The 16,334-nt window shown below is 46.7% G+C and overlaps 1 protein-coding gene across 1 annotated transcript in view; it reads right to left on the minus strand.

Annotated features, from left to right (window-relative positions):
• UBE2G1 (ubiquitin conjugating enzyme E2 G1) overlaps window positions 1–14,419 on the minus strand; it is a 44,039-nt gene extending 29,620 nt beyond the window's left edge. Inside the window, exon 1 of the mRNA XM_044287160.1 lies at window positions 14,242–14,419. Within this exon, the coding sequence (XP_044143095.1) occupies window positions 14,242–14,287 (46 nt within the window). The 5' untranslated portion in view covers window positions 14,288–14,419. The remainder of the gene's footprint in view (window positions 1–14,241) is intronic.
• Between the last annotated feature and the right edge of the window lie 1,915 nt (window positions 14,420–16,334).

Genomic DNA, 16,334 nt, shown 5'->3' on the forward strand with positions numbered 1-16,334 from the left:
TTTATTTTGCCTTAATGGAAAAGGATCCGCTCAGAATGCATCAGTTTGCCTCTGTTCCGTCTCCATTCCGTTTTGGAGGCGGACACCAAAACACTGCTTGCAGCGCTTTGGTGTCCGTCTGACGAAACTGAGCCAAACGGATCCGTTCTGACAATCTGGCACAATAGAAGATGGATTCGTCCACGCCATGTTAAAGATAATACAAACGAATCCGTTCTGAACGGATGCAGACAGTTGTATTATCCGAACAGATCCGTCTGTGCAGATCCGTGATCCTTGCAAATCGCCAAAAACTTGTCTGCAACTTTGCACGACCAACTGTTACCTTAAAAGGCAACCTGTCACCAGGATTTTGGCCATACAGCTGGGGACATGGGCTGCTAGATGGCCTCTAGCACATCTGCAATACCCAGTCCCCATAGCTCTCTGCTTTTATTGTGTTAAAAAAACGTCATATTTCTCCAGTGCTTTAAATATTCAATCAGATGTTACCAGTGTCTTGGGAACTTTGCGTCATCTTTGTAGTCACAGCTCAATTTACTTCCTGAGCAGATAGGATATCCTACAGGAAAGCAAGCTTCCCAAGAATAAAACCTCACTAAACACCTACTAGAAGATGAGGCCTCTTCTAAGTCATTCTAAGATATAAGTGGAGCTATGCCATAATGGCCTACATGCATTAAGAGATCCTTCAAAAATATTTCGCTGGTATAATTGTTCAACATTTCTGCCCCCAAATGCAGAATTTTTATAAAGATGTTATACCCTTACAGAAGAAACAACCACTGCTGCATGATCCAACCACCTCGGCCAGTGCTCTGGAGAACACAGGCATCATTCATGGTCCCTTGGCCTGCTTATTGTGGAAACAGAAGCAAGCAGCGATGAGAACTAAGCAGCAGCAAGACATGCTCGGTAGTTCTAGCCGCCGTGTAGCTGAGCAGCAGCAATTGTTTCTCCTGGCCTAAATAAAGCGCCCTTAGAAAAGGAGTACTTGAGGAACACAACAAGATCCAAGGTATGCTGAGAATGACATTATAAACTAATGTTTGCTAGCATACTGTAGTACAAGAGTGAGCTTAAAAGCTTTGGCCACCTTTCACTTCAAGGAGAAGAAAAAAAAAAAAAAAAAAAAAAGTTTTTATGGTAACGATTACCTTAAAGGGCTTTTATCCAGGACTGAAACACTGCAGACCCATCTTCAGGAAAGGTTAACAATAGGAGATCGATGGGAGCACAACAGCTGATCACCTGGAGTTTCAGGAGTCAGACCCCACCAGATATTGATGTGATATCCTGAGGAAAGGTCATAAATGTCTAAATTGTGGACAATCCCTTTAATAAAGGCTGCAATCTCCAATAATTTCTTTTCAGACCAGATATGCAGTTTGTAACCTGCTTCGAGTTCCAGGCTTTTGATTTCCCTATAGCCTGTGAGGAGTCTTCCCTTTGTCACGATGCTGGAGAGCATTAAACTAATAACCAGCTCTATAAGGCTGGGTTCAGACCTGAGCGTTCTGAAACGAGCGCTCTGTATGCGCGATTGTACGGGTGTTTACAATCGCGCATACAGAGACAGGCGTGCACACATTGTCGCGCGTTCCCGAATATCTATGTGCGGGAACGCGCGACAAACGCCCAAAAAAAAGCTCAAGCACTTGTTTGAGCGTCGGGCGTTTTACAGCGCGATCGTACGCGCTGTAAAACGCCCAGGTGAGAACCATTCCCATAGGGAATCATTGGTTCTTGCCTGTTGTGCGTTTTACAGCGCGTAGGAACGCGCTGTAAAACGCTCAGGTGTGAACCCAGCCTAAACCCCTCAAAAAAGTAGTACTAAAACCAAAATTTTCCCCATGCCACTGAATTCTTTCAAATATACTTAACGCCCCCATTTTATCCTACCCCGTCCTCCACAGTGCCAGTCCGGCCCTCCTCTCCTTTGTATAGAGAAGGCTGCAGCGGCGATAGAGATGTATGGCATGTGACTGTTACGAGTTTTTTGCCTACATTTTATATGTGATCATTACTACATCAGACATTAAGTAGAGGGTCACAAAATATGCTGCATACTATGTTTGTTCTATATGGCGAGTGTTTTGCAAATAGTTCCAGTACCAGGAATATATATCCTGTAGGTAGGATAACGGATAGCCTCAGTACAAGTCCCAACTCCACAGGTAAAGGGCGTCTCTGCTGATGAAAGATCAGGTAGCGTAGTGCAATAATATGCAGAGCAACATTGCTGCTTACCGCTACTACAATCTGTACTTCTCCTTAGTATCCGCAAAGCCAACCACATGGGGGGACGCCTACATAGCGATTTTAGGTGCGTCAGCAGTGTTGCAGGGCAACCGTAGAAATGAAGCAACTCACATGTTTGCAGCAAGCATGCGAGTTGCACTGCAACCCCATTCATTCCTAAAGCCGCTCTGCTACACTGCGATACTTGGGCAAAAATAAATAAATAAATATATAACTGTGGAGCCCTGTGGGTTCGACTACACCTGTTGTGCCCAAGGATTGCAATGGGATCAGAGGGTAGCGGTGCTAGCACAGAAATGAAAAGGGGTCACAGTGCAATTCATGTGCACCCCCCAGAACCACACAAAAAAAAAAAAAAAAAAAAGGAGAAACACACTGCTCTTGAGCATGCTAGCACAGCTACACTGCGATCCATGTGTGCATCAGGAGTCAGCCAAGACAACCATGTAACTGAACCCCAAGGCCACCTGCACGCGTCGCGGAATACATACACGTTTCCAGAAGCAGAGTACCAGGGTAGGAGATTACACAAATCTCCAGTACACTTTGCAGATTGCTTTCTGTGAGGAAAATGACCTGCCGCGGATTTCACCCTATTCCAATGAAGGATGAGATCTGCAGCAAAACTGCATCATATCCGCAACAAAAAAATTCCATTAGAAATTGCAGATTTTGGTGCAGAAACGCACAGAAATCTGCACGGAAATTTGTGCAGATTCACCAGCACTGGTGTGCAGGCGGCCTAATAGTATGGCTTGGTTTAGGGTACTTTCACACTTGTGTTAAAGTTTTCCGGTATTGAGCCCTGTCACAGGGGCTCAATACCGAAAAAAAAAAAAAAAAAAAAAAAAAAAAAAACAGCTCCAGTTTTATCCCCATGCATTCGGAATGGAGGGCATTCCGTTCAGTATGCATCAGGATGTCTTCAGTTCAGTCCCTCTTAGGGTCCATTCACACGTCCGTTGTTTCTTTCCTGATCTGTTCCGTTTTTTGCTGAACAGATCTGGACCCATTCATTTTCAATGGGTCCTGAAAAAAAACGGACAGCACAATGTCAGATTTTTTTCCAGGACCCATTGAAAATGAATGGGTCCAGATCTGTTCAGCAAAAAACGGAACAGATCAGGAAAGAAACAACGGACGTGTGAATGGACCCTTACAGTATTTTCTGCGGTATTTTCTCCGGCCAAAATTACGGAATACTTGCCGGAATTCCATTGAAATGTATTAATGCTGGATCCGCAGACCTTTAAAAAAATAAATAAATAAATAAAATAAAAAAAATCCGGATCCATTTTTTCGATGCATTTGTCAGCCGGATCCGCATCCAGATACAAATGCTATCCGTTTGCACACGGATTTCCGGATACAGCAAGCGGTTCCGGCAACAGAACTGCCTGCCAGAATCCTCTAATGCAAGTGTGAAAGTACCCTTAATCTCCGGAGAAGTGCTGGTGATTGCCATGGGTCAACGCTTGCACTATGATGACAGTGGAGAGCAGTCAAAAGTACCAGTATATATATTCCAATATAATAATGTCAGTTTCCCAACTCTCGCAACCACAAGTTGCCATGAAAGGACACCCAAGTACAATTACTAGAAGACATCCAGATCTCCTATGCTACAGCCTTAGCAAACCATATGTGGCTTCAGCAACACAAAGCTAGTGAGAAAGCATACAGGCGACATAAAACATTAACTCAGGAATGCAACACCATACCGCGACATGTCAGAGCACATTACACAACACGGACTACAGTACAAACATACAACAGCCACATCTCACAACACCTAGATTATGAATACACGTCCTGTCACATGTATGGTGGTCGTAATAAATTGGCAGATTACGGAACTAGAAACCATGTGTAAATCAATGAACAAATACTTTTTACTCACTAAACGGTGAGAGGAGTGTCGGGGGCCAGATACAGTACGTCTCTCCTGGTCTGTTTTTTTTTTTCCTCATTACTACTTTTTTGGCTTACCATTTCACACAATGAGGGACACTTAAATACTCTGTATTGAGGACATTTGCCTTAGGCCATTACAATTTTTCACAAGGTTGTGCAAGTCAGAGATCACAAAAACGCCTGTACAAGCCTCAGACACCATTCAGGCCAGTTTATTACCTAAAAAATAAAAATAAATAAAGTCCAATGCGTACCAATATGCTTTAGACTTTTCCCTGCCATTCATGGGCGTAGTGGGCACTGTGAACAGCGCAGGCTGCTGGTGTCTGAAATATCCAATAACAAAAGCTCCATACAGCAAGGAGCTTTGTTACTGGTCAGTTTGGGCGGGCTGCTGGCGGGAATAATAGCTGTAACTGGATGAAGGACTGGGCTAGCTCCAGGGCCGTTGCTGGGGAGTGGCAAGTTTTGCCCGGGGACACCGGTGAACATGGCAGCAGTGGATTCCAGCCCGGACATCCAGTTTGACGAAGTACAAGGTGACAGCGCAGTGTGTAGTGCATGCACAGCAGGTTATTATAGCCAAGTAGTAAAGTACAGGGAAGGTCCAGTATATTGGACTGGACTTCATCACTTGGCTATAATAGCCTGGAGTGCATTCACTACAGACCCCTCCCAGGGGCTTATTAACCCTATGCTGGAGGGCGGGGAGCGATGTTCTTTACATGGGGCTGTAAAGAGGGGATACATGTTATTTTGACAAGTAATGGTTCCCCTACATAAATACAGCACCGCTATTTATTTCTGTTCTGCTCTTCGAGGAGCAGAAGAACAAATATAACAGAAGTGCTGGACTGGGTACGTAACTGACAGGAACAGAGCAGAACAGGCTGCATTGACTATGATGGAGTCCATTAAGGATCCTGTCTTTTTACCAGACAAAGTCCTGCACGCATTTATTTATTTATTTTTAAATCAGTCTTTTTGAAAGAATCTGCGACAGACTCCGAACGAAGCCGCCAACGCAGATGTGAACAAGCCCTTATTTTTAAGGCTAAGTATTATGTATTTGAAATTACAGCTTCTACATTCTTCTCCTTGCCTGAAAATACTCCTCAAAAATGGTAAGAGGAACATTTTTACTCTGGAAATAAATTTAGTGTGACCTCTGGTACAAGTCCTCTTAGAGCAGAACTGCACAATTTCTACACAATTCTATAAAGATAGTCAAATCTATAGATGAAGACAACCATCATTACAACTTTATGGAGATTGTAGGGGCACATTGTGTATTTAGTGTACCCCTCAGAGGTGGAACAAATTTAAATTTCTTGCACGGACTGCCAGAAGTTAAGCCAAATTTATTAATAATTACATTCAGTGCACCCCAGGCCCCTTTCACACAGGCGAGATTTCCACACGGGTGCAATGCGCGAGGAGAACGCATTGCATTCGCACTGAATATGGACCCATTCATTTCTATGGGGCTGTGCAGATGAGCAGCGATTTTCACCCATCACTTGCGCAGCATGCTCCTCTGTGCGTTTTCCACGCAACGCAGGCCGCATAGAAGTGAATGGGGCTGCGTGAAAATCGCAAGCAAAAACCTAGTATGAGGTGCGATTTTTACGCACGGTTCCTAGGAGACCCGATCATTATTATTTTCCCTTATAACATTGTTATAAAGGGAAAATAATAGCATTCTTAATACAGAATGCATAGTACAATAGGGCTGGAGGGGTTAAATAAAAAAAAATAAAAAAATTTTAACTCTCCTTAATCCACTTTCGCGCAGCCCAGCTTCTCTTCTGTCTTCGTCTTTGCTGTGCACAGGAAAAGGACCAGTGGTGACGTCACTGCGCTCATCACATGGTCCGTCACATGATCGATGACCATGTGATGTGTGCAGTGACGTCATCAAAAAGGTCCTATTCCTCAAAGAAGAAGACAGAAGAAAAGCCGGGCTGCGCGATCAAGTGGATTAAGAAGAGTAACTTTGTTTTTATTTTAACCCCTCCAGCCCTATTGTACTATGCATTCTGTATTAAGAATGCTATTTTTCCTTATAACAATGTCATAAGGGAAAATACTACAATCTACACAACCCCGATCCCAAACTTGAACTTCTGTGAAAAGTTCGGGTACCAAACATGGTGATTTTTCTCACGCGCGTGCAAAACGCATAACAATGTTTTGCACTTGCGCAGAAATTTTTTCCTGCAACGCAACCCGCATCTTATCCGGCCCAAAAACATGACGCCCGTGTGAAAGAGGCCTTACTCCTGCAGATGTTTGACCAAGACTGGCCTATGAAGCACCAGTCTTTACGAATCTGGCCCATAGTTGTAGTCAAATTTGTCACCTCTGAAGGCACCCTCTCAAGAACAGGCCCCGCTGTGAAGGGAAGGCAAGCCAGGCATGCAGCTTTCTCCATTCACAGATATGCGACTTCTGAACATAGCCAGGTGCGGGCTTGACCATTTTAGTGAATGGAGGGGTGGCCATGCTCTTCGTTCATGGCCGAGCCCCGTTCTTGAAACAGGAGCAGGTTCCAGAGGTGGGGCCCGCACCTATTGGATATTTAGGCCGTAGCCCGTCAAGAGGCTATAAATGTTCAGGCAAGATAATCCTTTTAAAACGCAAGTTCTGTGACATCACTCAACCAGGACTAAAAATGTAGATTATGCTCTAAAGTCAACAAGTAGCATTGTACACATTCTTCCTGAGTCAGCTGAATGGAGGAGCCTTATCAAACTGATGTAAAGGAAAACCGGCTAAAGGCCCCAGCAACCAATCAGATTCCACCTTTCAAAGAAGCTGGGAAAAATGACAAGTGGACTCTGGTTGCTATGGGCAACTAAGACCGTTTTCCTTTACACCCGTTTTGATAAATCTACCAGAATATGTATGAAGTAGAGCGAGACATTTTCTTGTCATAAATACTGCAAAACGTGTATACAGTCTTGACGGATGTCAACTCATTACTAATTGGTCTCCCTCTCTCTAAACTCCCCCTCCTTCAGTCTGTCCTAAATGCTGCAGCCAGGCTCATCTATCCATCCACCCGCTATACTGATGCCTCTAGCCTGTGCCAGTCACTTTACTGGTTGCCCATCCGCCAAAGCTCTCCACAGTGCTGCACCTCCATCTACCACCCTACTTGTGCTCTCCGTTCTGTTGGTGACCCAAGATTAAAATCCACCGTAATTTGTACCCTCACTCCCATCTTCAAGATTCTCTCAAGCTGCACCTACTCTCTGGAATACTCTGCCCCGGAATATCAGGTCAATTCACCACTACCCCACCTTCAAAAACGTGCCTTAAAAACACATCTTTTAAAGCAGACTTGGGGTCCATTCACACATCCACAATTTGTTTTTACGGAACCGTTACGGATTTTGCGGACCTGTTTATTTTCAATGGGACCGGAACGGATGCCATGTGCTGTCCGCATCCGCAATTTCATTCACGAAAAAAAAAAAAAAAATAAAATAGAACAAGTCCTATTCTTGTCCGCAATTGCGGGCAAGAAAAGGCATTTTCTATTATAGTGCCAGTGATGTGCGTTCTGCAATTTGCAGGACTGCACATTGCCGGTGTCCGTGTTTTGCTGATCTGCGATTTGCAGACATGTAAATGGACCCTTACCGTGCTTTCTTTACTGACTGTTCCCCGAGTAAACCTCTCCCCCACCAACTCCTCTGGCCCGAACTCGATCCCCACACCCGAAGATCAGCTACACCACTGCTTTCAGTACAATAATGGCTTGAATACTACATATCACAATCAACTACCTTATCTGCCACCCCCAATTCCTCATAGATCGTAAGCTCTTGCGAGCAGAGCCCTCACACCTAGCGTTCCAGTTGTATGTTAGCCGGTAACTTTCTGATCTCTTGTTTTGTACATGAACCCTATGAATTTGTAAAGTGCTGCGGAATATGGTGGCGCTATAATAATTACTTAATTATTCTGTCAGCGGCAAAGCTGGTTTCAAACCATTTTTGAGACTTATCCATCCACAGACAAAACTTTTTTTGCATTACTGTATTTTTACTCCATATGCCAGACATAGCGCTTAGGCTACTTTCACACTGGCGTTTTGAATTCCGTTTGCGAGATCCGTTTCAGGGCTTTCACAAACTGTTCAAAACGGATCAACTCAGCCCCAATGCATTCTGAATGGACAAGGATCCGCTCCGAATGCATCAGTTTGGCTCCGTTCAGCCTCCAGTCCGCTCTGGATGCGGACACCAAACTGATCCGCCCCGAGTTGCAATGTAAGTCAATGGGAGCAGATCAGTTTTCACTGACACAATATAGTGCAATTGAAAACGGATCCGTCCCCCATTGACTTTCTATGCAAGTCAGGACGGATCCATTTTGACTTTGTTCTTCATAATGCAAACGGATCCATTCGTTTGCATTATAGGTGCGGATCCGTCTGTGCAGATACCGGACAGATCCGCAGCAAACGCAAGTGTGAAAGTAGCCTTATTCAAGCATTTTCCTATATGGGAGTTGAAAAAGGCTTTAAAAATTAAAAACATTAAAAAAATTGAAGCGAAGAAACTCGGGCAGTGTGAACCAAGAGTTTGCCTTCTTCTATCAGACTGTAAATTCTAGATGCATTTCAGTCGTATTCCCTGCAAGGGGCGATTTCTGTCGGAGAGAAATCCCATCACAGCAGACGTCATGTAAACAGCCCTCATCCTATACTCGGACGGGCGGCACCGAGAGCTCAGCCTTGACATCAGTCAGAGAAAATGCTCGTGACAACCAACCTGGATATTTTTACTACTGCAGATCATCATTACCGGCAGATCTCCCTTTCACTCCAGGCTGCACCATACATATTCAATCCATGTTCATTACGGAGGCCTGTGGCATTGCAGGGGGTGGCGGGTAAGTTGCCCTGGGTTCCAAACTGCAAGGGGGCATCCGGCTGTTACATGCAATGGCATTCACTGTGGCAGGTATCGCATTGAGCTCATGAATGATTCACTGAATGGCACTGGCGGGATGCGCACCGTACTCTGCCTGTGACTGGGTGAATGGCATCCACTGCGTGTGGCCTGCTTGAGCGCCAGGCATGCATTGATCAGCCATCAGGGCGCACGCTTGTTCCTGGCTGTGTCGTATGCCACGCTGCCTCCAGGCCAGAACCAGCCAACTGCAGGCCCACAGTGTCCAAGCAAAGCAGCGCAGCAAGGTATTTTTTTGTTTAAGGGGTCACTCGACAGTGCAGCCCAGAGGGAGAATTTTAGTTAGGTGCGAAAAAGGTGTGCTGCCTCTAATGCCCATCCATGGGAATGTTATATAAGCATCAGTGGGGCTGACATGGGGCCTAAAAAGAGATTGGGACCGGCTTAAAGGAGAATTCTGTCTAGGTGAAGTTATTCCCTATCCACAGGGCCGTGTGAATGTGTGACCAACTGCTCCGGTCATTTCAGGGGAGCAGCAGGGGGTATGGGGTCCCAGCGGTATGATCCTCACTGATCTAACCGGTATCCCCCACCCCTAATTTTACTACTCAGTGGGTCTGGTTGGGGGCATGGAGCCCCTTTTGCGACCCCTAATGTAATAGTATGTCAGCAGAGCGAGAGAGGTGTATGGGGAGGCATCATCCTGTGATCCCTCTCCATATACAGCTGGGGAGTGTTAAGGAATGGTTCTAAAAACTGGGGCATGTCCACAGGTTAGGTGGCGCTGGCACCGCATGCTACGCCACTGGCAGCACTCACGTCATGAAGCCATGCACAAGGAAACATACATTTTAATGATTTACTTGTCACCAAGCATATGAAGGTAAAATAACAATATGTATATACACAGAGCTGGCGACCTGAAAAGACCAGGGAGTCTGGAGCTATAAGGAAAATTACTAGATGTCAAGTCCATATCCTACAGATTTCAGCACACACCAAATGCACATACTGAACTGCCATCTGCTTCTTCACATCCGTAAGCTCAAGGACTGAAATTTCCTTCTAAGGTGCAAATAACACGCACATGCCTCAATGCTGAAACAGCAGCGCCTGCGGTATGCCAATATCACATGCACGGATCCCAAGCCACTCCACAAAGAAACAGGATTAGATCACGAGTGGAAGGAGCGAAACTTCAACCAAAAATGATATGAGATAGATCGATCTATCTCAAGACAACAACACACTGAGGTCATTTATCCAGCTGCTGTAAAGGCATTTCTATTAAAGTGCCGACCATGTGCGGTGTCTGTTTTGCGGATCCACAATTTACAGACTGCAAAACACTTGCAGACGTGTGAATGGACCCTAAAACAGTGATTTAGGAATTAAATTATTATTTTTTTACCATTGCAGGAGAAATAACATTAATTTCTAAGGGCCATTAAAGAAGTTGCAATGCCGAAATAAAATGTTTTTTTCCCCCCTTTTTAACTTAAACTTTTATTATTGTTCAGATTTTTTTTTTTCTACCCCCTTTTAGGCTACATGCACATGACCGTTCCGTTTTTTTTTTTGCGGTCCGCAAACCACAGATCTGCAAACAAAAAACACAGAAGCCGCCTGTATGCCTTTCACAATTTGCGAAACGGAAGGCCCATTGTAGAAATGCCTTTTCTTGTCCGCAAAACAGACAAGAATAAGACATGCTATATTTTTTTTGCGGGGCCTCGGAACGGAGCAGAGGATGTGGACAGCACACCGAGTGCTGTCCGCATCTTTTGCGGTCCCATTGAATTGAATGGGTCCGCACCCAAGCCTCATGCACACGACCGTTGTTGTGTTCCGTTCCGCAAAATGGGGTTTCGTTGTTCCGTTTTTGTTTCAGTGTGTCTTCCTTTATTTTTGGAGGACCACCAGACAAAGGAAGGTAATAAAAAAAAAAAAAAAAATCTAAGACAGGTTTGCCATGTAAATGATAGGATTAAAACGGACGCGGATGACAATCTTGTGCCTCCACGTTTTTTAGCGGTCCTATTGTCTTGAATTTCCGCAGACTAGAATAGGACAGGTTATATTTTTTTGACGGACTGCAACCACAGATCATGGACGGCAAACGGTGCACTATCCGCATTTTCAACGGCTCCATAGAAGTGAACGGGTCCACATTCCACAAGCGCTAAAACCGGCGGAACGGACGCGGAGAAAAACAGTCGCGTGCATGAGGCCTTAGTCTCACGAGAGGACTTTCAAAGGGTTGTCCAGAATTAGGACATGGCTGCCCTCTTCCAAAAAAATAGTCACAGCTGTCCACAGGTTTTAAGTGGCACTGCAGCTAAGGCTACTTTCACATTGGCGTTTTGGTTTCCGTTTGCGAGATCCGTTCAGGGCTCTCACAAGCGGTCCAAAACAAATCAGTTTTGCCCTAATGTATTCTGAATGGAAAAGGATCCGCTCGGAATGCATCAGTATGCCTCAGTTCAATCTCCATTCCACTTTGGTGTCCGCTTGACGAAACTTAATGGATCCTGACACACAATGTAAGTCAATGGGGACAGATCTTTTCTCTGGCACAATAGAAAACAGACCCGACCCCCATAGACTTTCAATGGTGTTCAAGACGGATTTGTCATGGCTATGTTAAAGATAATACAAACGAAAAAATAAAAAAAATAAACACAGAAGGTACTCCATATGCCTTCCTGTTTAAACATAGAACATGTCCTAATTTTGCCCGCAAATCACATTCCGTGGCTCCATTCTAGTCAATGGGTCCGCCAACAAAATGGAATGCATACGGAACACATCTATTGAAAATGTTATGCCCAGTAGGGGTGGGCAATATGGCCTAAAATCTATATTGCGATATAATTTTAAGCATGTGCGATATATATCGCGATATATTGTTTTCTATATTTGTTTTCTATTAATTAATAACTATTAGCCCCCTTAAGGGCTAGAACCCATGTCATATTCACCCTAATAGAGCTCTATTAAGGTGAATAGGACTTTACACTCTCCCTGCTGCCCTGTGCATAGTGCACACAACAGCAAGGAGCTGACCATGGCAGCCAGCCTCTGATCAGCCCCCCCAGCCTCTGATGTAGCCCCACCCCCCCCCACGCTACTGAAGTCCTAGCTGCCATGATATGTCAGTGAGCAGCATTATACTCACGTGCGCGGTGGCCGCCCCTTCTTCTGTCTGTGAGGCGCATTGCTAATGCTTATAGCTCACGTGCGCCGTGGCCGCTCCTTCTGTCTGTGCGGCGCATTGCTAATGCTTATAGCATTAGCAATGCGCCGCACAGACCTATGAGAAGAAGCGCCCGGCGGCCACGGCGCACGTGAGCTATAAGCAATGCACCGCACAGACAGAAGAAGGAGCGCCCGGCGGCCACCGCGCACGTGAGTATAATGCTGCTCACTGACATACCATGGTCGCTCCGTGGTCATATCGCAGTCCAGCGGTACAAGATATAAATTTGTGCCACAATATGGATTTTGTGCATATCGCCCACCCCTAATGCCCAGCACAAATTTTTTATATGTACTTACTGTTTAAACATTATTGTATGTTTCCGTTTGCAATACGCAAGAGAGAAAAAATAAATAAATTAAAAAAATTAAAAAAAAACACACACGTTTAAAACGGACCGCAAAACCAGATGGTCGTGTGCAGGAGGCCCAAGGCTGCCGGGCAGGGTCTAACAGGCATTTATACTTGGCCGGCTGGAAGGCCACTGTTAGTAGGCCGTATTCATAGTGTTCAGTGATACAGTCAGTAAAAGTGAGCCAAATCAAGGGGTGCGTGAAAACCCGAAACAGGCGCAGATCTTTCCATTCTACCTCGTGTGTAGCCTCCTCTCCTGGTTTTGTCTCACAATCACTGATGGAAATCACTTAAAAGGCTTATCCAGTAATACATATTGATGACCTATCCTCAGATTAAGTCATCAATATGAGATCTGTGGGGGTCCAGCACCTGGGACCCCCACCGATCAGCTGTTAAGAGGACAGGCAGTGAGCGCCACATTCTCATCCTAAGCCATGTGACGTCACCATACATCAGTCCATTAAAGTGAAGGGGGCTATGCTGCAATAACGCACAACCGCTATACAATGTACGGCGCTGTGCTTGGCGAGCGCCTGTGGGCACCGCTGCTCCCTGAAACAGCTCATCACTATCAATACCTGGATAACCTCTTTAACAAGGCACTAATGTGTGACTAAAGCCTTAGGCTGCCATAACAGCCTATGCGCACCCTTGAAACATGTTGCCGGGGGCTGAAGACAGAAGCCCCCTCCCTCTAACTGCATCTAAGTGGTAAACAGCTGGGATCAGATATCACTCCAATCCTTGCACCAGAATTACTACTTAGTCAACCCACAGGAACTGATTTATAACTGGCATGGTGTAACTGCAATATATATCCCGCTATCTCTTCACACCCATGATGTAATGCAGTTACATCATACCAGTGATAAATCAGTTCCTGTGGGTTGACTATATATTATATATAATCTGTCACACACCATTCTGTATCACTCCTGGCATACCCGTGCCACCAGCCTGAGTAGTTACCACACCGCTTTCTCCCCAGCCCCTCCCCCTCGATGACAGAGACCTGGCCGCTGTCGCTTTAAACCTCGCAGCACATGTAAACTGCATTGTGTGGCCCCAACGCGTGGGGTCAGTGCGCAGGCGCAGAGCGGCGGCACGGGCCGTGTGTCACTGGCAGCTCGAGCCCTGGGCAACACCAGCCAAGGGCTGAGAGAAGCTGACACAAAGGGGAGGGGGCGCCCGAACTAGAGCACAGGACGCAGGCTGCGTACAGGAAGCCGCGGTGCTGCTGGCCATTACACAACACGAAACTTTACCTCCTGTCAGCGCCAGCACACAGGACCCCGGAGGGGGCGCCACAGCGAGGGAATTCCCCAGCTATGACTACCACATCCTGCAGCCTGTTACCCTCTTCACAACAGCCCCCTCCCCCTCTCTATAGCAACGCTGTCCAGCCATCTGCCCCCTGCTGCCGGGCAGCGAGGAGACAGGAAGCAGAGCCCCGGACATCCCGCCAGCCCCCTTTATGTGCAGCAGCGCTCCCTCCCCTCTCAGCCCCGGGAGGGGGCAGCTTACCTGCGAGCTGCCTCCGCAGCAGGAGCGCGGACTGCGGCTCCGTCATGCTGTACCGATGTGAGCAGTACTGGCTGACTACAGGAACACAGGAGAGGAGGGAGCAGCACAGCTGGTCCGAGCCGTCACCTCTCGTTCTCCCTCCCCGGCTCCTCACTCTGTCCCTCTCACTCTTCGCTCTGGCTTTAGTGCGCCTGCGCGGATTTAACCCTTCCCCCATTGGGTGACTTACACATTGCGTGATGGGAGGGAGGAAAGTTCCGCCATCTTGGGAAGGTCGCTTTACAGTAACCATTTTAGGAAGGTCATATAACGTGATCCCTGCTACACTGTGCATGAGAAGGGAGACCGGTCTGCACTGCGTGCATGCCCGCATCTAGCCTAGCTGTGTATGGAAACCCCATAGTCATCATCCGCACAGGGCAGCAGCATGCGTGACTTCATAAGATGTGACCAACTTAATAAACCCCCCTTCAAAAAAAGTTTCAAGCAAACTCATCATGTTCCTATCAGTATAAAGAGATCTATTGGAAATATTACTATTAAAGGGGTCGACCACTCCTTTACTGTTGGTGGCCTAGTTATCAATCAACATTCCCTATATGTCTACGTTATGTTACGATCGTCTTGTAAACGTCATTTAAAAAAAAAATATTTGGATTTAGGACATTAGAAGGTTCAGAGTTTTAGAAGCAATTTTTTCAATTTTCAAGAAATTTTCCAAAACCCTTTTTTTATGCACCAATGCAGTAAAAAAGTAATTTCTCTTCCGTATCATTGGGGGACACAGACTTGCCCATGGGTATAGCCGTCGCCACTAGGAGGCGACGCTAAGCACGAAGATGTGAGCTCCTCCCTTCAGCTATACCCTTCCTACAGGGGCTAAGCTAAATCAGTTTTAGCTTAGTGTCTGTTGGAGGTAGACCTCCCTGCTTTGCAGGTATGCTAATTTTTTCCTTTTTTGATTTTTCTTTTCTTCTAGTGGGATTTCAGGAAGTCCTAGCTGCCTGCACTCCCACCCAGGAGACCAGGCTGCTCCTTCCCGGTCTCCAGAAGTCAAGGAGGACCAGAGGTTCCTAAAGCCTCTGCATCCTGCCAGCCTTCGGATCACTATGGCCACCCACTACAAGTCCCCTCTGTTTCCGGTGTAGCGGGCCTCCCCAAGGGGCCACATACCGAAGGTGGTGATCCGACTGGTGCCAGGGGGACAGAAGACGCCGGACGTGTGAGTATTTCTGGCCCCAAAGTGCTCCCCTTCCTTTCTCCTCCCCTTCTCAGGTTACCTTCAGTGATTTCCCCACAGGGGCAATATCCCCTCCATGCGTTTTTCTACTGGTGGGGGTGCTGGAGAAGCCTCCGGTGAGCAATGCCCTCTCTCCTCGGGGCCCTTTTGGCTATCCCACGGGGGGAGGGCAAAGGCCTTTTTAGCAGGGACAGCAGAAGGGTCGGGCCTGCACATCCCCACGTTTTTGCTGGGGACCGACTCCATTTTGGGAGCGGTGCATGAAGTTCTCCCCGCTCCCCCTCCTTCATCAGTATCCTGGCGTGAATCTTGGTGCCTTTTTCTGCCTCCGTCCTGTTTCTAGTGGACCTCTGCGGGACTCCTCAAAGCACCTCAGGACAGGCTGCATTGAGGGACACATGCCTGGTAAGCTCTGTCTCCCCTTCCTACAGGGTTTAACCTACCCCCTTATCCTCCCACCTGTCACTACAGGGTACTCATTATGTCCAAGCCCAGGCCCCAAAGCAGGCGGTCACTTCTGTGCGCCATTTTGCTTGTGGCCTCTTGTCGCTCAAAATTTCCATCCGGTCAGTTAGATCCCCTCTGCTCTTTGTGCGCTTTGCTCCACCGCCAAGTGGCTCTGCCCCTGACCCAGTCGCCCCCTACTGCCCAGCCTATGGTAGAGCCGGAGTGGGCGTGCTCCCGGTCAAGGATGGTACAGGAAGTCTCCCACACCAACAAAGCCATTGTGGAAATATTAGGACATTTGTCCACAAGGCCATCCTCTGACCAGTCCGACGCTGGGGATCCTGGGGCTCATTCCCGTCACGGCCGTCCCACTAAACAGGCCACACCATCCTCCCTCAAAAGGTTG

Source organism: Bufo gargarizans, chromosome 3 (genome assembly GCF_014858855.1).
Source record: "Bufo gargarizans isolate SCDJY-AF-19 chromosome 3, ASM1485885v1, whole genome shotgun sequence".
Lineage (NCBI taxonomy): Eukaryota > Metazoa > Chordata > Amphibia > Anura > Bufonidae > Bufo > Bufo gargarizans.